Source organism: Ranitomeya variabilis, chromosome 4 (assembly GCF_051348905.1).
Source record: "Ranitomeya variabilis isolate aRanVar5 chromosome 4, aRanVar5.hap1, whole genome shotgun sequence".
Classification (NCBI taxonomy): domain Eukaryota; kingdom Metazoa; phylum Chordata; class Amphibia; order Anura; family Dendrobatidae; genus Ranitomeya; species Ranitomeya variabilis.
This window is the reverse complement of record NC_135235.1, coordinates 472,171,262-472,196,939: the sequence shown is the minus strand read 5'-3', so window position 1 is coordinate 472,196,939 and position 25,678 is coordinate 472,171,262. Positions and strand designations below refer to the sequence as shown.

The 25,678-nt window shown below is 44.2% G+C and overlaps 1 protein-coding gene across 4 annotated transcripts in view; it reads right to left on the bottom strand.

The window, feature by feature from the left end:
* The window catches only part of UNK (unk zinc finger), a 113,652-nt gene that overhangs the window by 20,247 nt on the left and 67,727 nt on the right, over nucleotides 1-25,678 (bottom strand). For 3 of the 4 annotated variants that reach the window (XM_077251766.1, XM_077251768.1, XM_077251769.1), the window contains 6 exons: nucleotides 15,369-15,554; nucleotides 15,158-15,223; nucleotides 11,693-11,867; nucleotides 3,308-3,409; nucleotides 3,038-3,226; nucleotides 917-1,098 (listed from right to left, as the gene is read on the bottom strand). In XM_077251766.1, coding sequence (XP_077107881.1) covers nucleotides 917-1,098; nucleotides 3,038-3,226; nucleotides 3,308-3,409; nucleotides 11,693-11,867; nucleotides 15,158-15,223; nucleotides 15,369-15,554 — 900 coding nt within the window. The remainder of the gene's footprint in view (nucleotides 1-916; nucleotides 1,099-3,037; nucleotides 3,227-3,307; nucleotides 3,410-11,692; nucleotides 11,868-15,157; nucleotides 15,224-15,368; nucleotides 15,555-25,678) is intronic. The other variant, XM_077251767.1, reaches the window with a different exon arrangement.

Below are 25,678 nucleotides of genomic sequence, written 5' to 3'. Positions count from 1 at the left end.
CATGCTCTTGCACAAAGTTAAAAAATTAGAAATAAAATAAAAAAATAAGAACGTCTGGAGAAAAACAGACACAGTGTGCCTCCTACGGACACTAAGCAAGAACTGGTATTATCCGCAGCCAGTGGGCGGTGTATACTGCAGAGGAGGAGCTAACCCTTTTTGTATCACTTAGTGTCAGCCTTCTAGTGGCAGCAGCATACACACACGGTCCTGTGTCCCCCAATGTGTTGATGGAGAAAAAAAGGTTTATAATCTATAGAAAAATTGTGCCTGTAGATCAGATACTTGAGATATAAAATTAAACTCATGTTTAGAACCCATATTTACCTATAGAAATAGGGGTAATGTGTAGAAAAACAGCATTTAAAGCCTTGTGGCTGCTTCATGGAGCAGTAGCTACAGTGAAAAAAAGTATAATTCTCCCCTGTAGCTGCTCAGTTCCAGAATTCGGGGCATAGGCTGTTAGGCTAGGTTCACATTGCGTTAATGTGTGCACGCTAACGGACAGCGTTGCATGGCGAAAATGTCGCAATTAACGCCGTGCAACGGGTCCGTTAGCGCACCCATTGACAGCAATGTAAATTTCGCCTGTAGCGCATCGCTAGCGCGTGCCTTTTTCGGCTCGCGCTAGCGATGTGCCGTTCTTTTGTGATGCGCCGCGGATGCTGCTTGCAGCGTCCGCGGCGCGCCCGAGGTCCGTTCCCCGCTCTCGCAGATCGGGGATCTGCTAGAGCGGGGACGTTAACGCGACCCCTAAACGCGGCCCCGAAAAAAACATTGCGTTAGCGCAATCCGCTAGCGCTAAACGGATTGCCCTAACGCAATGTGAGCCTAGCCTTATAGTCACTGCTCACTACACAAATTCCCCCTTAAGGAAAAACATATTGGGCAGACGGCAACATGCTCCATAGGGTACCTGTTTAGCTTGTTTCCATGAGTCTTCCCATTGCTTGATGGTGTTACTGGCTTCCTCCAGTTCCTGTCGGAGCCTTACCAATTCAGCTCCTCCTGGGCCTGATGGAAATGCTGGGGATGTTCCTGGGGAATAGCTGCCAGATACAAAGTGCTCCCATATGCTATTATTCATCCCATTCAGACCTGCATGGATAGTAAGATAGCCAAGATACCGTATTACTAGGGAAACGTAGCTAGTTATGTTCAATCAAAAGAAAAACTGTAACCAAAACACTAATATGCTCTCCAGCTATCCAGGATTGTACTCTTCACCAGAAAGGAGAGGTCTTGCCACACATAGAAAATGGATTAGGCATCAATAAATTAATGACCGACTGCATAATAAATACTTGTATTCCCAATAAAATAATAATGCTGAAAAATCTTTTCTTTATTGTATTCTCCGTCAGCTGTTCCTCCCTGGAAAAGTGTGAATAAATTGACAGATGGGTTTTTCCATTATTAAAATTACCTTGTTACCACCATACAAATCACCTGCGGCAAAGTAACAATCCTGACCACCACAGAATTAATAATAAGTAATAACACGCCAACGTGTTTCCACAAGTCCAGTTTCTTATGTGGAATATTTCATGTACAACTTCAGTTAAAATCCAAAATGTCTCCTTCATCAGGGAACTGCAGGAGGAAACAGGAGTTCTCTGAAACGCGTAGGAATGGTAGAGAGTCCAAGCTGCATATCATAGTTTGCCAATTAGGCCGGAGTCACACTACAACGAGATACGGCCGAGTCTCGCAGGTTAAAAAGAAGCTCTGGCACCGGCTCTCCGGAGTGGAGCGTGCGGCTCCATGTGTTGCTATGCGGCCGCACGCTCCCCTCTGGAGTGCCGGTGCCAGAGCTTGGATTTAACCTGCGAGACTCGGCCGTATCTCGCTGTGTGTGATCTCGGCCTTAACGTCATTATCAGCCACCGGGAGCGTCACTCGTGGAGACAGACATTTAGGTCGTAGCCGACGGCCGGGGCACTACCCGAATTACTCAACGCTTCATTTTGGATTTTAACTGAAGTTGTCCATGACACATTTCAAATAAGAAACTGGACATGTGAACTCTCATGTGGAAACAGGTTGGCGTATCCACCGCACAATTTAGACAAGTCTATATACTATAATGTACATGAATATTAGAGGGGATTCGGTTCACACATCTGTACAGTGCCTTATATTTAATTTATGTGGGCGTTTCAGTACAGTGTTTCACTATTTTCACTATGAGCAAGTAGCGTTATTACTTCTTATTTCCTTTATCATTGGAACAAACTTTGGAATTCCTCTTGCCAATATTGTCTGGTGCAGGAGTGTCAATATCCAGCTGTCAATTGGTTATAGATTTTTCAGAGGAAAAAACATAAGAGCAGCACAACAAAATGAGGAATATGATAATGCACCACATTGGCAAGTGCACAGATCCTTCTGGAATGGGGTCAATTTAAAGGGCTTGTTTATGTCTTTACAACTGATGAACTGTCCAGAGATCAGTGGAGATCTGAAAGCCGACATCCAGTTGAAAAGTACTCCGTCCGGATGCAAGCAACGCACAGCGCAGAAGACAGATGCTTCCTGGTCACTGCCAAGTAATATTGCGGAGCAGCCACTAAGCAATGTGCGGGGCAGCAGTGTTCGCCCACTATATTGCTTATATTTGGCCGCCACAGATTTCTGCTCCGGCACTCCCATTCACCTGATATTGATGACCAGTCGCAAGGAGAAGGCATTCATTGTTAAGTACCAGACAACTCTTAAAATGTAAGAAACCACTTTATGAGGATCGGTCGTAAATCTCACACATTTATAGTGCTATTAGATAATGACCAAACTTCTAATAATGAAGGAGGGGAATCTGAATCAAATTTGAATTCCATTTTCACTTGAGATATAAACCCACACAATTGCCTACCAGGCGTTCAGCTTCCCGTACTTTCACAAAATTTACGTAGTTAGTGTAGAAGAACTATTAGCAGAGAAATTCACACAATAATTTAATTTTTCAGTCCACAATGTTTCTGTACATCCAGCCTTCAGAATACTTGTATTTATTTTCTCACTGTATCCAGGCACTCACCCAATGAACCGTGTGCAGCTGACGTATTAAGAAAGGTATTTTCTGATTGGCTATGAGGCCCCGGTGTTTGATGAAGGAAATGTGAGGAAATGCTGACAGGGGGCGATGGCGAGGTAGAGTGAAAGGACGACGAGCTCCCCAAGGAGCCCGGGATATTTACGGGAGCCGAGCTCTGCATTAAACTTCCACCTGAATAAAGAAGAGGAGAACAATCATAGTGTACACACTTATACACTAACACACGACGAGACCAGCTGGAATAGGCATTACCTATCATGATGCCTCCTGGAGCTGCCACTGAGCTGTTGTCAAATGATTTTTCTAAAGCAGCAACTCCAAAGTCATTAAGGTCAAGGTCATCTAGAGCGGATTCTGAAAAACGTAAAATAAAAAATAGAAGGTATAACATTTCAAGCAAATAAGTGGGAAAAAAGTGCTATAGAAATACATTAACCAAAGCGCATGGCAGGATTTTCTAAGGCAATACAAAAACGTATGCAAGATTAATGAAAACATGAAAGAGGTCCAGGATTGACAACCTGACTATTTTTTCTGGACAGCTTATCAAAAAGGTTTGGACAGACAATTTTTACAGACACATTGGAAAATATGTACTAAATCATTACAATCAGTGATCCATGTCTACAGCCCATAATTCTCATATGAAGACATCAGCTGTGTTCACTGCAAAACGATGATAATTAGAATCGAAATAATCTGTATAAGTTTCTTCATCTTTAAAAAAAAAAAAAAATCAAGGATGCCTCACATTATTTTATGGACACCTCAATAAAGTGTCTTATTTTTATGGACAGTCCTAGAATTTCCGGACGGTTGGCAATCCTAAAGAGGTCCTGACGAAATTGTCTGAAATTTGGTCCTAAGCCGAGGCTTTCATACAACTACTATTGGATGGGATGGATAGGAAGACTTTGATATGATATTTCCTTCACTAAATGAGATTGGGAGATTCTTAGGGGACAGCATCTGGGAACCTAATAGATCCTATCAATCTGCTACCGACCAGCTGCAGTTCATGTTCCCGACTGAAGAGTAATGAACTGTAATCGTTATTTTGCAAGGAAGGGTTGTTTCATCTTGTCAAATGGAAAACAATTATGGTGCCGTTTACAGACACTTTACAATTTACCTTCTATTATAAATTCTGTGTTCTCAAAAGCAGAGCGAATTTTAATTGTTTACCATTCGTTGCCTACCACTACCACTATCAGGGTGGCCTGTCTCATAGGCAAGGAGCGCAGCACTTGTAAGTGCTCTGAAGCTAGCTGAATCACTGGATCTGGCCAGCTTCGGTGACCCCTTCTCCATCGATGCTGCAGAGACAAAGCTGCTTTTACTTGCAACATGGGAGAGAGCACAGTTCAGGCCAGCAGCACAGCCATGTCAATCATTAGACCTGACAATCATTAGGAACGCATCACCCCACTTCCCGTCAAACAGGAAGCAAGGGAGCAATGCGCTCTTGAAAATTGAAAAGGAGAGAAAACGTTTTAATGCTGTTACAGCTAACTCCTTCATAATTTCGGCATTAGAAAATCAACTAAACTTTCTCCCTAGATTGTTCCTAAAACCCATTATTAAAGTGTGTTCAGACTTTCCAGGATGTAAATTATTAGGGTCAGCTACCAGTAGACATTACAATAAGAAAGCAATTTCAGCCTGGAGTAGAATACAAGCTTCACCCCTGAACACAATGGGCACTGCAGTGTATTTACAAGTATACCCAACTTTCTATGTAAATATTAAAATTAGACATGTTAATGGTTGGAATATATAAAATATTTTTCTTGATCTGGATGAACAAAGCAACACTATAGTAAGCTGAATCTGATAGATTTTGTGCAGTATTACACCAATCCATTATACCCTATTACCTAAAAAATTATACAATTTACATTTGGTGACTAAAAGGTAAAAAAAAAAGGGACACCAAACATAGGAGGCAAATTACACTGCTAATAATGGTGCTCAAGGTGAGACCGGCTATGACTTCTCACTGACTAACTTGTGTTAACTTGTAAAACACCACTAGGGAGAACTCATGACTGATAGATACGGGACTGGATGGACCTTCACTCCCCCATAAAACAAATCGTGACTCTGGTAAACCTAAACCCTAGTAAAGTACAAGACACAAAAGGTTTGGATGTCAAAAATGGCCACAGCTTTATTTAATTCACCGGATTATACAACCATAGTTGGAGTCAGGTGGAGTCATCGGTCGCAGGGATTCCTGGATACTGTGATATCCCAGCTACTTTACCAGGCCGGATAGCCAAAAGCATTACCATATTAAATAATGCAGGCCGGCCCCCATAGCCGAGCCTGTTCACCATGAGATTGTACACCTTTTATTAGATCAGATTAGTCCACCATAAGTTCCTGCAACTTCCACCTTACTCCTAATCCACAGCTGTGACAATTCAAATAAGACAATGAAAGCCACATTGTACATTATTATTATCATTATTATTTGTTTCCTGTTGTCCTCCAGGTAAAAGAAAGTGAACAAAGAGATAAAGTAATTCCACCCCCTGATAAACTCAATGCTCCCAGCATCCATCCTGTGCTCCACCTACAATGTAGGACCCTTTACCTAACAATTACACAGCTATGAAATGGAAAATTTCAACCATGAGTTATGGTCTGCCTCTCCCCCAGTCATGGTCCTCCCTGCGCCGATGGGCTTTGGCGTCTTGAAGGAGAAGTGGATTGAAGGAGGCACAATCTTCCAGTATAACGACAAATCCTTTATTGAAAAAATCTTTCAAACTGATCTATCTGGAAGATATGTTAAAACTGACGCGTTTCTGGCGCCCTTAGCCATAGTATGGTGCAAGGAATCATGGGGAGTTTGTTTTAAACACATATAGACCAATCACATGGTAATTATTTGCACTGAGCAATACTGCTGTGAGCGGATTAAATGGACATGCGTTGATATAATGATTAAATTGGATTAAAGGAATAACAAAAAGGAATTAAAAAAAGAATAACAAAAATTAACATAAAAAATAACCACACATTAATAAATATACAGGGTGGGCCATTTATATGGATACATCTAAATAAAATGGGAATAGTTGGTGATATCAACTTCCTGTTTGTGGCACATTAGTATATGGGAGGGGGAAAACTTTTCAAGTTGGTTGGTGACTATGACGGCCATTTTGAAGTCGGCCATTTTGGATCCAACTTTATTTTTTTCAATGGGAAGAGGGTCATGTGACATCAAACTTATTGAGAAGTTCACAAGACAAACAATAGTGTGTTAGGGGTCGAGTTCTCGCCTCTGCACAGGGGGAATCTCGGGCCATCTCCGCTGCGGTCTCCCATTCTTCTCCTGCCGCAGTGGAGCCTGCTCAGCGGAGACGTCGGTCCCAGCGTCTTGCTCAGTTCCACTCTGTACAAAGAGTTACTGCTGCTTTTCCTGCTTCTGCCATTGAAGTCAGTGATGGGCAGCGGCGAGCAGACGCTTCTGGGACTAAGTCCTGCTCTTCTCGTTCTGAGCATGCCCTGAGTAAGATCTCTCAGTGGAGATCGAGGGTCACATGGTCAGATACTGCAGCTAAGTCCATTGGTCCTTTCAGGAAGGTCCTGTAGGTGGTAAGACTAAGTCCTGCTTGGCACACACTGAGCATGCCCAGGGCAAGATCTCTCAGTGGAGATTTAGGGTCACATGCTCAGGTATGGCAGCCTCTCATTGGTCCTTCTGGGAAGGTCTTTTACTTGCTGCAGCTATATAAGGCTCGCATGGCCGCACGGCCATGCGCTAGTATTGCTTTCATTTATGTACTTTGCGCCAGTGTGGTCTTGTATGTTCAGGGACCCGGCTGAAATAAGCCCCTAGAATGCTGGCACCTCCGGCGAGGAGTTCATATGCTTGTGTGTTCAGGGACCTGGCCGAAATAAGCCCCTAGAATGCTGGCACCTCCGGAGAGGAGTTTCGTGTGCGTGCAAGACCACTGACTGCTCTTGTTTAGACAGTTAGCCTGTGCCTCTGTGGAGTCTAACAGGGCGCAGCGCTTTGAGTTCACGGCTGCTCTGTGAAGTAACAGAGTTAGCTAACACTGCTATTAGTTCCGCTATTTACTAGCAGCAGGTTCTCCTGCACGGTGGACCCCGGGCTGCGAACGCATCTATCCTAATAAAATATATACTTTCATTAGGTGCGTTCCGCTAGCCCTATCATAACATGGTGTGCTTGGTTTCAACATAACTTTATTCTTTCATGAGTTATTTACAAGTTTATGACCACTTATAAAATGTGTTCAAAGTGCTGCCCATTGTGTTGGAATGTCAAGGCAACCCTTTTTTCCCACTCTTGACACACTGATAGCAACACCGCAGAAGAAATGCTAGTACAGGCTTCCAGTATCCATTGTTTCAGACGCTGCACATCTCGTATCTTCACAGCATAGACAATTGCCTTCAGATGACCCCAAAGATAAAAGTCTAAGGGGGTCAGATCGGGAGATCTTGGTGGCCATTCAACTGGCCCACGATGACCAATCCACATCCCAGGCCACCAAGGTCTCCCGATCTGACCCCCTTAGACTAGACTACCTGCGCAATTGACAACCAATTGGGAATCGACGATTGTTTGTAACAAAAGACTGGGGGAGAGAATACTGTCTAGGCGTTGGACTCTCCTGGCTCTATACCTGCAACCTGCAGCTATTACTTTTTCAATTTGTCATACTGATTGATGGATGACTGGCAGGGGCGTAACTACCGCGGTCGCAGCGGTCGCCATTGCGACCGGGCCCCGCAGGTCAGGGGCCCCGGGCCGGCAGGTCTGAGCAGGGCCAGGCTGGCCATCGGGCACTTCTGGCAAATGCCAGAAGAGCCGATGCCAGTAGTGGGCCGCTGCACTGTTCCTCCCCCGGAACCCCCCCCAGTGCCGCCGCCGCATTTAACTATACCGGCGTCTATGACACCGGTATAGTTCAATGCAATGATGGGAGGAGAGAGCGTCACCTGACGCTTCCTCTCCCATCATTCCCCGCTCTGCCTCTGACAGTACACTGCGGGTGCGCGATGACGTCATATCATCGCGCACCTGCAGTGTCCTGGGCAGACTGCAGCCGCCAGGAGCAGCGCGGGCAAAAGGAAAGGTGAGGAGTTTTTTTTTTTTTTTCTTTTTAACCGGACTGTGGGGCCATTATCGGGGGGGGGGGGGGGGGGGGATGAGATGAGATGTGGGCTGTGCTCTATATACCCCTGTGCGGGCTGTGCTGTATATACCCCTGTGGGGGCTGTGCTGTATATATCCCTGTGCGGGCTCTGCTGTATATACCCCTGTGGGGGCTGTGCTGTATATATCCCTGTGCGGGCTCTGCTGTATATATCCCTGTGCGGGCTCTGCTGTATATACCACTGTGCGGGCTCTGCTGTATATACCACTGTGCGGGCTCTGCTGTATATAACACTGTGCGGGCTGTGCTGTATATACCACTGTGCGGTCTCTGCTGGATATACCACTGTGCGGTCTGTGCTGGATATACCACTGTGCGGTCTGTGCTGGATATACCACTGTGAGGGCTGTGCTGGATATACCACTGTGCGGTCTGTGCTGGATATACCACTGTGCGGTCTGTGCTGGATATACCACTGTGCGGTCTGTGCTGGATATACCACTGTGCGGGCTGTGCTGGATATACCACTGTGCGGTCTGTGCTGGATATACCACTGTGCGGTCTGTGCTGGATATACCACTGTGCGGGCTGTGCTGGATATACCACTGTGCGGGCTGTGCTGGATATACCACTGTGCGGTCTGTGCTGGATATACCACTGTGCGGTCTGTGCTGGATATACCACTGTGCGGTCTGTGCTGGATATACCACTGTGAGGGCTGTGCTGGATATACCACTGTGCGGTCTGTGCTGGATATACCACTGTGCGGTCTGTGCTGGATATACCACTGTGCAGGCTCTGCTGTATATACCACTGTGCGGGCTGTGCTGGATATACCACTGTGCGGGCTGTGCTGTATATACCACTGTGCGGGCTGTGCTGGATATACCACTGTGCGGTCTGTGCTGGATATACCACTGTGCGGGCTGTGCTGGATATACCACTGTGCGGTCTGTGCTGGATATACCACTGTGCGGTCTGTGCTGGATATACCACTGTGCGGGCTGTGCTGGATATACCACTGTGCGGGCTGTGCTGGATATACCACTGTGCGGTCTGTGCTGGATATACCACTGTGCGGTCTGTGCTGGATATACCACTGTGCGGTCTGTGCTGGATATACCACTGTGAGGGCTGTGCTGGATATACCACTGTGCGGTCTGTGCTGGATATACCACTGTGCGGTCTGTGCTGGATATACCACTGTGCGGGCTGTGCTGGATATACCACTGTGCGGTCTGTGCTGGATATACCACTGTGCGGTCTGTGCTGGATATACCACTGTGCGGGCTGTGCTGGATATACCACTGTGCGGGCTGTGCTGGATATACCACTGTGCGGTCTGTGCTGGATATACCACTGTGCGGTCTGTGCTGGATATACCACTGTGAGGGCTGTGCTCTATATACCCCCTGTGCTGGCTGTGCTGTATATACCCCTGTGCGGGCTGTGCTGTATATACCCCTGTGCGGGCTGTGCTGTATATACCCCTGTGCGGGCTGTGCTGGATATACCACTGTGAGGGCTGTGCTGGATATACCACTGTGCGGTCTGTGCTGGATATACCACTGTGCGGTCTGTGCTGGATATACCACTGTGCGGTCTGTGCTGGATATACCACTGTGCGGGCTGTGCTGGATATACCACTGTGCGGGCTGTGCTGGATATACCACTGTGCGGGCTGTGCTGGCACCCAACACCATGTTGCAGTGCAGGAGATTCCTGCAACAGTCCGAGGCGTATCTAGGGGAAGCGGGGCGGGGGAAGGTGGGGGGGTTGCGGGGGCGGGGGAAGGTGGGGGGGTAGGGGGGGGGCCCCATTTGGAAGTTCGCACCGGGGCCCATAACTTTGTAGTTACGCCACTGATGACTGGCAAATATTTAGCAATGTGTTTAAATTCATTGAATTGTAACCTATAAGATGTGCTGAATGTGACAGGAAGGGGAGTATCATTGTGCTTGGAACATCATTGTATAAGGTTGAATTTCTCAGTTTGGCTTTCAAGTGCAGATTGTATGGAACCTCTGCTGGAAAGTCTGTTTCAGATGCCAGCTTCCTCCGGAAGGAAGGTAGTGTCATCGGAACAGACCTGCCTGACTTGGACAAATTCACCATAAAGGGTAGCTTTTATGGTATGATGTGGATGACAGCTCGATGATCATAATAATGATAATCTAGTATTGACAATGACTTCTTTTCTATATAAAGATGTGTGAACTTTACAGGTATTGGAGTCACTGGATAAATAACGATCTAAAAATTAAATATGAAAGCTAGGCATTAAATAAATTATTATTGTTCAGATAGGCGACAAAGTCCGCTACAGCAGCCATGCTGTAGGGAGGCCTCACTGCAGATTTATACAGTTCTCAGTAAGTTCAATGGAAACAGTATAAATCCATGGCAGCGTGCACCACCTAGTGGTGGCCTGAGATTTCCTATTAATACTTTCAGGATTTGGGGCTCTGTAAAGGAGCTCTCACACCCAGGAATCTTTTTATTACACAAAATATCAAAAGTATGTTTGACTTTTTAAAGACTTGGAAAATCTGATCTTGAATACTTAAAAAAAAATCCTCTACAAAATCTTGAGAGCAGGATAAAAAGAGGCAGTAACTGGTTTACCATTCACATGTTCTTCATACAAAACATAAGGGGGGAGATTTTTTGTAAAGCTAATTGGGCCAGATTTGTGCCCTAGTTTGCATCTACACTTGTCTGTCATTACATTTATTTATATTAGACACATTCTATATCTTCCTGGAAATGAGGCTTTGCTTGAATTCCAACACCAAAAGGTGTCAAAAGGTTGATGCAAATTTCCACCACAAAAGTATGCCAACTAATAGGTGGTATAAAGTTGGGCTAGACAGTCTAAATATGTTCAAAGTTTATCACTTAGCTTCAGCCACTTTCCTAAATCTGGTGAATTTTAGAACTAGAAAAAGACTCTAGCTCACCATGATATTGTTGGGAAAGAAGGACTAATCCAGCTTGATGAACAAACAATCTTTTTTATTCAGATGAATATAATACAGCGGGCACATGAGAAATTTTCATGCTATATTAGTGCCGGCATCCACGCGTTTCTGGTGGCGCAGCACCCTTAATCATGATTATTCCTTCTTCCTTACATTCGAGAACCGCCTAGTCTATTAATACATATCCACTGTCAATTAGTACCTTTATCCACTGTAACTGCAATGAAAAAATGGCATTGAAGCCGACTTTATGAGAGTCCATCACTGGTTTTAATGGCACAAGTGATATTTTAACCAACAAATGAAAAAAAAAAAATTTAAATGTGGCCTTACTAAAACGAGAAATAGACAAAAGCAGATCTAACTTCGCTATGCTCCCTTGCAGGGGGAACTAGAAATATGTTTTATTTTCTGACTGACGTACAGCTTCTTGTACTGAAAGATCTCTCCACATTTATTGAGCAGGTTCGCAGCACTACTTCCATGAGATTTTGCAAAGGCAACAAAATTCTCACCTATTACTGATTCTACAGTGTCACTGGTTGGGTAGAAGGGAAGGGCATTGGCATTCATACCGGAGGTACCACTTATAGCTGCCGGACTGGGAGGTGTAGCAGCCAGGCTAGACGTGATGCTAGAGGAAATGCTTGAGGTCAACGGGCTTCCCATGGGCAGGATTCCTAGGGCATCCTAGAGCAATAACAAAAGTAGGAATGTGAGCACCTGAAAGGGTTACAACATGATGCTGGTCACTTACGCATCAGCAGCAAAATTCATCAACGAATATTACAATGCTCATTTAACTAAGCTAGGACACAGGCAATGCCACCCAGTGACCAGACATGGCCCCTGAAAAAAATAAAAATATTATAATTTTTTTTTCAGGGACCATATATATGCCTCCCAAATTTCTTTACTACAGTATTATACAGGTCCTTCTCAAAAAATTAGCATATAGTGTTAAATTTCATTATTTACCATAATGTAATGATTACAATTAAACTTTCATATATTATAGATTCATTATCCACCAACTGAAATTTGTCAGGTCTTTTATTGTTTTAATACTGATGATTTTGGCATACAACTCCTGATAACCCAAAAAACCTGTCTCAATAAATTAGCATATCAAGAAAAGGTTCTCTAAACGACCTATTACCCTAATCTTATGAATCAACTAATTAACTCTAAACACATGCAAAAGATACCTGAGGCTTTTAAAAACTCCCTGCCTGGTTCATTACTCAAAACCCCCATCATGGGTAAGACTAGCGACCTGACAGATGTCAAGAAGGCCATCATTGACACCCTCAAGCAAGAGGGTAAGACCCAGAAAGAAATTTCTCAACAAATAGGCTGTTCCCAGAGTGCTGTATCAAGGCACCTCAATGGTAAGTCTGTTGGAAGGAAACAATGTGGCAGAAAACGCTGTACAACGAGAAGAGGTGACCGGACCCTGAGGAAGATTGTGGAGAAGGACCGATTCCAGACCTTGGGGAACCTGAGGAAGCAGTGGACTGAGTCTGGTGTGGAAACATCCAGAGCCACCGTGCACAGGCGTGTGCAGGAAATGGGCTACAGGTGCCGCATTCCCCAGGTAAAGCCACTTTTGAACCATAAACAGCGGCAGAAGCGCCTGACCTGGGCTACAGAGAAGCAGCACTGGACTGTTGCTAAGTGGTCCCAAGTACTTTTTTCTGATGAAAGCAAATTTTGCATGTCATTCGGAAATCAAGGTGCCAGAGTCTGGAGGAAGACTGGGGAGAAGGAAATGCCAAAATGCCTGAAGTCCAGTGTCAAGTACCCACAGTCAGTGATGGTGTGGGGTGCCATGTCAGCTGCTGGTGTTGGTCCACTGTGTTTCATCAAGGGCAGGGTCAATGCAGCTAGCTATCACGAGATTTTGGAGCACTTCATGCTTCCATCGGCTGAAATGCTTTATGGAGATGAAGATTTCATTATTCAGCACGACCTGGCACCTGCTCACAGTGCCAAAACCACTGGTAAATGGTTTACTGACCATGGTATTACTGTGCTCAATTGGCCTGCCAACTCTCCTGACCTGAACCCCATAGAGAATCTGTGGGATATTGTGAAGAGAAAGTTGAGAGACGCAAGACCCAACACTCTGGATGAGCTTAAGGCCGCTATTGAAGCATCCTGGGCCTCCATAACATCTCAGCAGTGTCACAGGCTGATTGCCTCCATGCCACGCCGCATTGAAGCAGTCATTTCTGCCAAAGGATTCCCGACCAAGTATTGAGTGCATAACTGAACATTATTATTTGATGGTTTTTTTGTTTGGTATTAAAAAACACTTTTATTTGATTGGACGGGTGAAATATGCTAATTTATTGAGACAGGTTTTTTGGGTTATCAGGAGTTGTATGCCAAAATCATCAGTATTAAAACAATAAAAGACCTGACAAATTTCAGTTGGTGGATAATGAATCTATAATATATGAAAGTTTAATTGTAATCATTACATTATGGTAAATAATGAAATTTAACACTATATGCTAATTTTTTGAGAAGGACCTGTATTATATAGAACTAAGAAAAACAAGGCTGAATAATGCAGCAGTTAGCTGAATGTATACGCTGGGAAAACATCCTGTATTATATGCTAATGTTTCCACAGGGCTCCACTAACCAGATGGACACCAAAAGAGTGTCCTTTTACCTTCCATCACCATCCCTTTTATTTACCAGTACAGGAAGGTACCACGGAGTAATTATAAATTATAGGTGATGGATACCAATACATGGCATCCATCACAGACCTCTGTTACACATGCATGTTCTTAACATGTACAGCTGGCAGTAAGGTAGGTATAGAAATCCATGAGATTTAGGGTATGATCAGACTGAGTATTTTTATTGTGCAAAATTTCAATCTGCATTTGCTTTGGAATCAAAGGCAACAATCCGATTTGTGCCACGATTTGCATGAAGACCTTTTAGGTCAGTGGTTTTTGTATTGAATCGAGGGAAATACATACAGAAATCTGAAAAAAAAAAAAAAAGGATTTCTGTGAACATACTTTAACTCCCACATGTTTATTGTCAGTAGCAAATGTGGAACGAACTGGAGGGGTGCAATCTAACACCAGAAAGCTTTCCCCTCCTCTGTTCAATTAAGGACCAGAAAGAATGCACTACACCCTTCAGAGAGTTTCAGCACCACCCAGTGTAAGGGAGCAGGATGTTTTGGTTTTTTTTAATACCTTTTAACATTTCCACAATGTCATTAATATGGTGCATAATTTTGTAATGCTTATGTTCAATACAAACTCCTGAAAGGTCTTACTATAGCCAACCACTTTAATACAGGTCCACCTTCTGAGGTCACCCCAAAAAAGCAGATGTTGATGGAGGAACTTTCAATTTTCCAAATAATACATGGAGTCCACCAGACCATTGTGGTACATAGAGAGATTATTATTATTTATTGTTATAGCGCCATTTATTCCATGGCGCTTTACATGTGAGGAGGGGCTAGGGGCTAAAAGCATGGAATCTACCCCTACAATTTGCATATGGCTTAGGCCTCATTATGATGTCTGATTTTTCATGTATGCAAAAAAAAGAGTCCAAGTGCAGTTTGTGATTTTTAAGGACGTATAGACTTGTATGGGTGATTTTGGTTCATTACTTTGATCAAAAACAAATATGTGTCTGTGATTTTTTGTGGACACATGGTCCCCCCAAAAATCCAAAAAACATGGACATGGGAACAGCCCCTTGGATTAGAAGGAGTATGTGACCATGAAAACCAAAGACAGAACTCATTCATGATTCACGGTCGTCTGAATGAGGCTTAAACATATGCATAGAAGTAACTGATGGGAAAAGCACTGTATGGGGAACCCAATTTCAGTAGAAAACTTTAAACAGCAATAAAAACATCAATGTAAAGGCTGGAAACACACATTTGTTGCCATAAAGGAATTATTAGGTGGATCGATGGTCAGCCTCACCTGTTTAGTCTGCAGTAGAGGTTGTTCTTGGCTTCTGTGTTCCAATGAATGCGGTTTTAACTTTGCCTTAGTAAAACAACAGAGAGATGTGAAAGCTCTGAGCAACCTATTCATAGCAGCTGATCCACAGCGCTCTGGAAACAGCCGGGGTCATACATCAGCGTACAGCCTGTGGACACAAGACATACCAGAAAGTGATTGGACTACTGACCTGGCTTTTAAAGCTTTTGAGATAATCTGTTCCTATGGAGTCTTCTCTCTCACATCCGGGAGCTTTTTTATAGCTGCCTGGCAGGTCACCATGAAAACCAAGGTTATCTAAACTGTGAGGTTTGCCAAGAGATCCAGGAGGAGATCCACATGGGTTATTTGGGCTTCCTAAACTGGCACATAGCATCTGAGAGAGAAGAGATCAAAGCTTGCATTAGATATCACAAATATCTGCTAAACAATGGATCGGTTTCTTTGCAGCTCATCCAAAGCAAGTAGATGATTTTTCTTTTCACATTTCTCAGTTGAAAGATATCACAATGGGATAAAAAGCAACTCTGCAAATCTTCTGGATGAAAAAGGTTCTACTGATCTGGGTTTACCGCCCCTTGTGAGGCAGTCACCGGTGTCACATGTGAGTGTCACTGTGTGTTTCCCCCAGGATGCTCAAGGAGGCGTATTGAGGCCATGGGAGTGCATTGCAGTCACAGGCGTAGCTGTGATTGCAATGCAGAACAAAAGTTCCTGCGGATTTCCTGCGGAATTACAGCGGTTTTTGTGTGGATTCCACTGCGGTTTTACACCTGCGGTTTTCTATTATGGAGCAGGTGTAAAACCGCTGCAGATTCCGCAAAAAGAATTGACATGCTGCGGAATGTAAACCGCTGCGTTTCCGCACGTTTTTTTCCGCAGCATGTGCACTGCGGATTGCGTTTCCCATAGGTTTACATTGTACTGTAAACGCATGGGAAAATGCTGCGGACCCGCAGCTGCGGAAACGCTGCAGATCCGCAGCAAAATCCGCAGCGTGTGAACATAGCCTTAAAATGTTGACATTGGGCCGCCAGAAAGTATATTTCGGGGTTAGGCATAGCCAAACTGCCCTCATCTTTAGGTCGCTGAAGCGGTTCCAACCTGATACGGGGATGCTGTTTCCCCCACACCAAACTCCTAAATAAGGAGTTAGTCTGTTTAAATTTCCCCCGTGGTATCCAGATAGGTGCGTTGTGGAGAACATACAATATCTTAGGCATCAGAATCATTTTAATAAGATTAACTCGGCCCACCACTGACAAGTGCAATTTAGACCAAGCCCCTACCTTTGCCTTAAGAACTGCCAACACAGGCATCAAATTCTTATGCAAATAGTCCATAATCGGCAAAAGAGATTTGCATCCCCAAATACTTAAATTGATCTGCCACTTTAAGTCTACCCCTATCCGTGGAATCTCCCATCTCATCCCCTACATCATCCACCTTGAACAAAGCTGATTTATTCCAGTTTATCCTTAACCCCGACAAAGCTCCAAATCTCTCAATAAGCTGAATAGCATTACCCAGTAAGTCATGCGGATCACCCAGGAACAGCAGTATGTCGTCCGCGTATAGCGCTATCTTCTCTTCTATTGATCCATACTTCAATCCAGAAACTTCAGCAGACTGTTGAATTTTGGCGGCCAACGGTTCCACAGCCAAATCAAACAAAAGAAGGGAGAGCGGACACCCCTGTCTTGTTCCTTGTAACTTTATCGTACGAGAAAGCTCTCCATTCATTCTAACTCTAGCTAATGGTTGCACATACAGCAGTTGAACCCAAGACACGAACTGTGGACCAAAGCCTAAACAGTGTAAAAACTGCCAAAGATAACCCCATTCCACACTGTCAAATGCCTCATGGGCGTCTAAGGATGCGATAACTCTCTGACCACAGTTGTCAGCCCCCCAGCTGTACATTCAGAAAAAGCCTTCTTAAATTGACTGCCGTAGACCTGTCAGGCATAAAGCCGGACTGATCCGGATGTATTAACTTAGAAATCACACCCATCAGCCGGGTCGGTAACACCCTGGCCAGAAGCTTGACATCCGCAGTGATATCTTTATAAATATCGTCTGGTAGTCCATCTACTCCTGGCACCTTACCCCTTACCATTGCCCTTAATGCACAACTGTTCTTCATCCGTAATAGGTGCCTCCAAGCTTTCCCTATCATCCTCATCAGCTTAAGCAAAACAAGTCCCTCTAGAAATGCCACATTGTCTCCCACCGATGAGTCCACCCGAGAGGAGTACATGTCCGCATAAAAGTCCATAAAGACCTCTAAGACCTCAGAGGTCTCTGACACTTTCGTACTGTTGTCAAGAACCAATGAATGCACGAACAATGTACTCCTCTGGGCAGAAACCACCAATGACAGCATGTGCCCCACCACCTCCCCCTCCTGGTAAAAAGCTTTTCTTTGAAACTCTTTCTTCCTCTGTGCCCTCTTAAAGAGAATTTTATCGATATTATTCTGAGCTTCTTTTAGCCGTCTCCCTGCCTCAGGGGTACCCTGTGTAACCAACTCATCTTCAGCTACTCTCAGCCTTTCCCTTGCTGCATTCTCAGCTTGTTTTGTCCGTTGCTTACATCTACTGATATCCCTAAACAGCAATCCTCTCAGATACGCTTTCATAGTCTCCCAAATAGTAGGTATATCCGCACTTCCCTCATTAAACTCAAAAAACTCCTCTACCTCCAGCTGTATGTCCCCTGGATTCACACTATACAACCTGTTAGGATGAATTTTCCACTCTCCCCTGCGCATGGCTTGTGTTCCCATTGGCCGCAACTCTACCTCAATCGGATTATGATCCGAGAATGCCTGTGACAAGTACCTCACATCCCCCACCATTGTGTCAAACGTGTCATTTCCAAGAGCCATGTCTATTCTAGATAGGGTATCATAAGCCGGCGAGTAGCAAGAGTACCCCCTCTCCCCAACATGTTGTACTCTCCACAAAACAATCACACCAATTTCCGGGACATATGTTCCAAACACAGTAGTATGGCCTTCAGACCTATACTGTGTGTTTTTATTTCTGTCCCAAAAGTCATCACATATATTATTGAGTTCTCCCGTACAACCAGCTCCAAAACTTCTCTAATTTTCTTGCTGGAATAGACAGTATTTTTCGGACTATAAGACGCACCGAACTATAAGACGCACCCAGGTTTTAGAGGTGAAAAATAGGAAAAAAAATATTTGAAGCAAAAAAATGTGGTAAAATATTTAATAACATAAATAACATACTATTATATGTATTGCTATTATATATAATAGTCGGTTATTATGTTGGCAGCTACGGGTAGAAGATGGTGCTGCGGGACCAATGTGGGTGTCGGTAAAGTACTATATGAAGACGCTGGAGGGCGAGTATAAGAATGGGGGCACAGGGCTTATATTTAACCCCTTCATGACCCAGCCTATTTTGACCTTAATGACCTGGCCGTTTTTTGCAATTCTGACCAGTGTCCCTTTATGAGGTAATAACTCAGGAACGCTTCAACGGATCCTAGCGGTTCTGAGATTGTTTTTTCGTGACATATTGGGCTTCATGTTAGTGGTAAATTTAGGTCGATAATTTTTGCGTTTATTTGTGAAAAAAATGGAAATTTGGCGAAAATTTTGAAAATTTCGCAATTTTCAAATTTTTAACTTTTATTCTGTTAAACGAGAGTTATGTGACACAAAATAGTTAATAAATAACATTACCCACATGTCTACTTTACATCACCACAATTTTGGAAACAAATTTTTTTTTGCTAGGAAGTTACAAGGGTTAAAATTTGACCAGCGATTTCTCATTTTTACAACAAAATTTACAAAACCATTTTTTTTGGGGAACCACCTCACATTTGAAGTCAGTTTGAGGGGTCTATATGGCTGAAAATACCCAAAAGTGACACCATTCTAAAAACTGCACCCCTCAAGGTGCTCAAAACCACATTCAAAAAGTTTATTAACCCTTCAGATGCTTCACAGCAGCAGAAGCAACACGGAAGGAAAAAATGAACATTTAGCTTTTTAGTCACAAAAATGATCTTTTAGCAACAATTTTTTTATTTTCCCAAGGGTAAAAAGAGAAACTGTACCCCAAAAGTTATTATACAATTTGTCCTGAGTACGCCGATACCCCATATGGGGGGGGACCACTGTTTGGGCGCACGACAGGGCTCGGAAGGGAAGGAGCGCCATTTGACTTTTGAAAGAAAAATTAGCTCCAATCGTTAGCGGACACCATGTCGCGTTTGGAGAGCCCCTGTGTACCTAAAGATTGGAGCTCCCCCACAAGTGACCCCATTTTGGAAACCAGACCCCTCAAGGAACTTATCTAGATGCATAGTGAGCACTTTGAACCCCCAAGTGCTTCACAAATTGATCCGTAAAAATGAAAAAGTACTTTATTTTTTTTTTCACAAAAACTTTTCTTTTAGCCTCAATTTGTTCATTTCCACATGGGCAACATGATAAATGGATCCTAAAATTTATTGGGCAATTTCTCCTGAGTACACTGATACCTCACGTGTGGGGGTAAACCACTGTTTGGGCACACGGCAGGGCTCGGAAGGGAAGGAGCGCCATTTGACTTTTTGAATGAAAAATTAGCTCCAATCGTTAGCGGACACCATGTCGTGTTTGGAGAGCCCCTGTGTGCCTAAACATTGGAGCTCCCCCACATGTGACCCCATTTTGGAAACTAGACCTCCCATGGAACTAATCTAGAGGTGCGGTGACCACTTTAAACCCCCAAGTGCTTCACAGAAGTTTATAACGCAGAGCCGTGAAAATAAAAAATCATTTTTCTTTCCTCAAAAATTAGTTTTTAGCCCTCAATTTTTTATTTTCACAAGAGTAACAGGAGAAATTGGACCCAAAAAGTTGTTGTCCAGTTTGTCCTGAGTAAGCCGATACCCCATATGTGGGGGGAAACCACTGTTTGGGCACACGTCGGGGCTCAGAAAGGGAAGTAGTGACGCTTTGGAATGCAGACTTAGATGGAATGGTCTGCGGGCATCATGTTACGTTTGCAGAGCCCCTGATGTGCCTAAACAGTAGAAACCCCCAACAAGTGACCCCATTTTGGAAACTAGACCCCCCAAGGAACTTATCCAGATGTGTGGTGAGCACTTTGAACCCCCAAATGCTTCACAGAAGTTTATAACGCAGAGCCGTGAAAATAAAAAATCATTTTTTTTCTTAAAAAATTATGTTTTAGCAAGCAATTTTTTATTTTCGCAAGGGTAACAGGAGAAATTGGACCCCAATAGTTGTTGCCCAGTTTGTCCTGAGTATGTTGGTACCCCATATGTGGGGGTAAACCACTGTTTGGGCGCACGTCAGGACTCGGAAGGGAGGGAGCACCATTTGACTTTTTGAACGCAAGATTGGCTGGAATCAATAGTGGCGCCATGTTGCGTTTGGAGACCCCTGATGTGCCTAAACAGTGAAAACCCCTCAATTCTAACTCAAACACTAACCCCAACACACCCCTAACCCTAATCCCAACTCTAGCCATAACCCTAATCACAACCCTAACCCCAACACACCCCTAACCACAACCCTAACCCCAACACACCCCTAACCCTAACCACAAGCCTAATCTTAACCCCATTTCCAACCCTAGCACTAATTACAACCCTAACTCTAATTCCAACCCTAACCCTAAGGCTATGTGCCCACGTTGCGGATTCGTGTGAGATTTTTCCGCACCATTTTTGAAAAATCCGCAGGTAAAATGCACTGCGTTTTACCTGCGGATTTACCGCGGATTTCCAGTGTTTTTTTGTGCGGATTTCACCTGCGGATTCCTATTGAGGAACAGGTGTAAAACGCTGCGGAATCCGCACAAAGAATTGACATGCTGCGGAAAATACAATGTGGCGTTTCCGCATGGTATTTTCCGCACCATGGGCACAGCAGATTTGGTTATCCATAGGTTTACATGGTACTGTAAACCTGATGGAAAACTGCTACGAATTCGCAGCGGCCAATCCGCAGCGGATCCGCAGCCAAATCCGCACCGTGTGCACATAGCCTAATTCTAACCCTAACCCTAGCTCCAACCCTAACCCTAGCCCTAACCCTAGTTCTAACCCTAGTTCTAACCCTAACCCTAGTGGAAAAATAAAAGTAAATATATTTTCTTTATTTTTATTATTGTCCCTACCTATGGGGGTGATAAAGAGGGGGTTCACTTACTATTTTTTTTATTTTGATCACTGTAATAGGTTTTATCACAGTGATCAAAATGTACCTGGAACGAATCTGCCGGCCGGGAGATGGCGGCGCCCATGGAGCAGACGGACGGACACCAGGAGGCTCGGTAAGTATGAGGGGGGGGGATCGGAGCACGGGGGGGATCAGAGCACGGGGGGGGTGGGATCGGAGCACGGGGGGAGCAGACAGGAGGACGGGGAGCAGACAGGAGGACGGAGGGGAGCGGAGCACAGGACGGAGGCCTGGGGAGGCGATCGGTGGCGGTGGGGCAGATCAGGGTTTCCAGCCATGGCCGATGATATTGCACCATTTTCATAGGTGAAATATTACAATCGCTCTGACTGGCTGTTTCACTTTCAACAGCCAATCAGAGCGATCGTAGCCACGGGGGGTGAAGACCCCCTTGGGCTGAAGTACCACTCCCCCTGTCCCTGCAGTGAAATTGGAGTTAACCCTTTCACCCGATCTGCAGGGACGCGATCCCTCCATGACGCCACATAGTCATAGTCATAGTTATTAAGGTTGAAAAACCCATGTGGTAAGAGTAAGCTCCACCATGGGGAAAAAAATTCCTTCCCGACCCCACATACGGCAATCAGACTAGTTCCCTGGATCAACGCCCTATCAAGGAATCTAGTGTATATACCCTGTAACATTATACTTTTCCAGAAAGGCATCCAGTCCCCTCTTAAATTTAAGTAATGAATCACTCATTACAACATCATACGGCAGAGAGTTCCATAGTCTCACTGCTCTTACAGTAAAGAACCCGCGTCTGTTATTATGCTTAAACCTTTTTTCCTCCAGACGTAGAGGATGCCCCCTTGTCCCTGTCACCGGTCTATGATTAAAAAGATCATCAGAAAGGTCTTTGTACTGTCCCCTCATATATTTATACATTAACATAAGATCACCCCTTAGCCTTCGTTTTTCCAAACTAAATAGCCCCAAGTGTAATAACCTATCTTGGTATTGCAGACCTCCCAGTCCTCTAATAACCTTGGTCGCTCTTCTCTGCACCCGCTCTAGTTCAGCTATGTCTTTCTTATACACCGGAGACCAGAACTGTGCACAGTATTCTAAGTGTGGTCGAACTAGTGACTTGTATAGAGGTAAAATTATGTTCTCCTCATGAGCATCTATGCCTCTTTTAATACATCCCATTATTTTATTTGCCTTTGTAGCAGCTGCCTGACACTGGCCACTGAATATGAGTTTGTCATCCACCCATACACCCAGGTCCTTTTCATTGACAGTTTTACCCAGAGTTTTAGAATTAAGCACATAGTTATACATCTTATTACTTCTACCCAAGTGCATGACCTTACATTTATCCCCATTAAAGCTCATTTGCCATTTATCAGCCCAAGCTTCTAGTTTACATAAATCATCCTGTAATACAAAATTGTCCTCCTCTGTCTTGATTACCCTGCAGAGTTTAGTATCATCTGCAAATATTGAAATTCTACTCTGAATGCCCCCTACAAGGTCATTAATAAATATGTTAAAAAGAAGAGGGCCCAATACTGACCCCTGTGGTACCCCACTGCTAACCGCGACACCGGTCCGAGTGTGCTCCATTAATAACCACCCTTTGTTTCCTATCCCTGAGCCAGCTCTCAACCCACTTGCACATATTTTCCCCTATCCCCATTATTCTCATTTTATGTATCAACCTTTTGTGTGGCACCGTATCAAAAGCTTTTGAAAAGTCCATATACACTACATCCACTGGGCTCCCTTGGTCCAGTCCGGAACTTACCTCTTCATAGAAGCTGATCAAATTAGTCTGACATGAACGGTCCCTAGTAAACCCGTGCTGATACTGGGTCATGAGGTTATTCCTCTTCAGATACTCCAGTATAGCATCCCTTAGAATGCCCTCCAGGATTTTACCCACAGTAGAGGTTAAGCTTACTGGCCTATAATTACCGAGTTCAGTTTTTGTCCCATTTTTGAATATTGGCACCACATTTGCTATACGCCAGTCCTGTGGTACAGACCCTGTTATTATGGACTCTTTAAAGATTAAAAATAACGGTCTATCAATGACTGTACTTAGTTCCTGCAGTACTCGGGGGTGTATCCCATCCGGGCCCGAAGATTTGTCAATTTTAGTGATTTTTAGACGCCGCCGTACTTCCTGCTGGGTTAAGTAGGTAACATTTAATTGGGAATTTTTATCACTAGTCATATTGGCTGCCATGGGATTTTCTTTTGTAAATACTGATGAAAAAAAGTCATTTAGCATATTGGCTTTTTCCTCATCCTCATCCACCATTTCACCCAGACTATTTTTAAGGGGGCCAACACTGTCATTTTTTAGTTTCTTACCATTTATGTAGTTAAATAATATTTTGGGGTTATTTTTGCTCTCTCTGGCAATGAGTCTCTCTGTCTCAATCTTTGCTACCTTGATTTGCTTTTTACAGAATTTATTTAATTTTCTATATTTATTTAATGCCTCATCACTACCTACTTCCTTTAATTCTCTAAATGCTTTCTTTTTGTCACTTATTGCGCCCCTTACAGCTCTATTTAGCCATATTGGTTTCCTCCTATTTCTAGTATGTTTATTCCCATACGGTATATACTGTGCACATGTCCTATCCAGGATGCTAATAAACGTCTCCCATTTTCTTTGTGTACTTTTATGTCTCAGGATATAGTCCCAGTTAATTGCACCAAGATCCTCTCTCATCCGTTGGAAATTTGCCCTCCTGAAGTTTAGTGTCCTTGTTACCCCTCTACTACACATCTTATTAAAGGAGACCTGAAAACTTATTATTTTGTGATCACTATTCCCCAAGTGACCCCCAACCCTTATATTTGATATGCGGTCTGGCCTGTTGGTTAATATTAGGTCTAGCAGTGCCCCCCTCCTTGTTGGGTCCTGAACCAGTTGTGAAAGGTAATTGTCTCTCATAGTTGTCAAAAACCGATTACCTTTACTGGAACTGCAGGTTTCTGTTCCCCAATCTATTTCAGGGTAGTTGAAGTCCCCCATAATAATGACTTCTCCTTGAGTCGCAGCTTCATCTATTTGCTTTACGAGGATATTCTCCATTGCTTCCATTATTTTTGGAGATTTATAACAAACCCCTATCAGTAATTTATTATTTTTTCCCCCTCCCCTTATCTCCACCCACAGGGACTCTACATTTTCATTAGATTCACCTATATTATCACGCAGGATGGGTTTTAAGGTGGATTTTACATACAGACACACCCCTCCCCCTCGCTTATCTGTACGGTCATTTCTGAAAAGGCTATACATAGGCGTCACAGGTCGGATTGGCACCGACTTTCATGACGCCTACGTGGCGTCACAGGTCGGGAAGGGGTTAAAGCACCACTCCAGCACTGAAAAATAGCACTGGAGTGCTGCCTGAAGAACCCATGGGAGAACTATAAATCCCAGCCTGTCCTGCAGATCCTATGACATGCTGGGAGTTATAGTTCACCACAGGAGTGTCAGAGTGCTTTATTGTGTGTTGTATTGACTAACCTTCTAAGTATTTCTTAGTTGTTCAGGCTGTGAGCAACCCATGACCGCACGGAGCCCTCCCTCTTGTTGCCTCTCCACAGCACAGGTCATAAGAGGAAGCTTGCAGATTCTAGTGAGGTGTCTGAAGGACCTGTGATGACATCAGAAGAGGGAGGGCTCTGTGCTGCCATGTGATGCTCCAGCCTGCCCACTTCATGACATCACACATGTCCTTATGCCTTAGCATCCTGCACAGCCTGTCAGGTATGCAGCGATCTTGTCTCCTCTGGCCCCTGCTGCTGCCCCCTCCTCCACTGGACACACAGATCTTCCCAGCTGCTGCAGGAATCCGGTGCTGGGGAAACCATGTGTGTCCCTGTGTAAGTAAAGGACTATTCATTTGCTGCTCCCCACTCTCTGCTCTGAGCTGACAGGTGGGCGGGGAAGCGGCTAATGAATATTCACTGCACTTTAATCATCGGGATCACATGGTTTCCCCAGCACTGCAGCCAGGACATTTTTCTGCCTCCTGTGAGTGGGATAGTGGATTCCACTCCCACTGCCCCCCCTCCCCACATGTTACATCCGGACAATAAGACACACACACACACTTTCCTCCCAAATTTGGAGGAAAAAAGTGCATCTTATGGTCCGAAAAATACGGTACATAGCCACCACACACACATCAATACCCCAAAGAATTTGCATTTCACCACCACATACTGCCCATCCACATCAACCTTCACCTCCTCATAACGCACACCCGCAGACCAATACCGAAACTCCC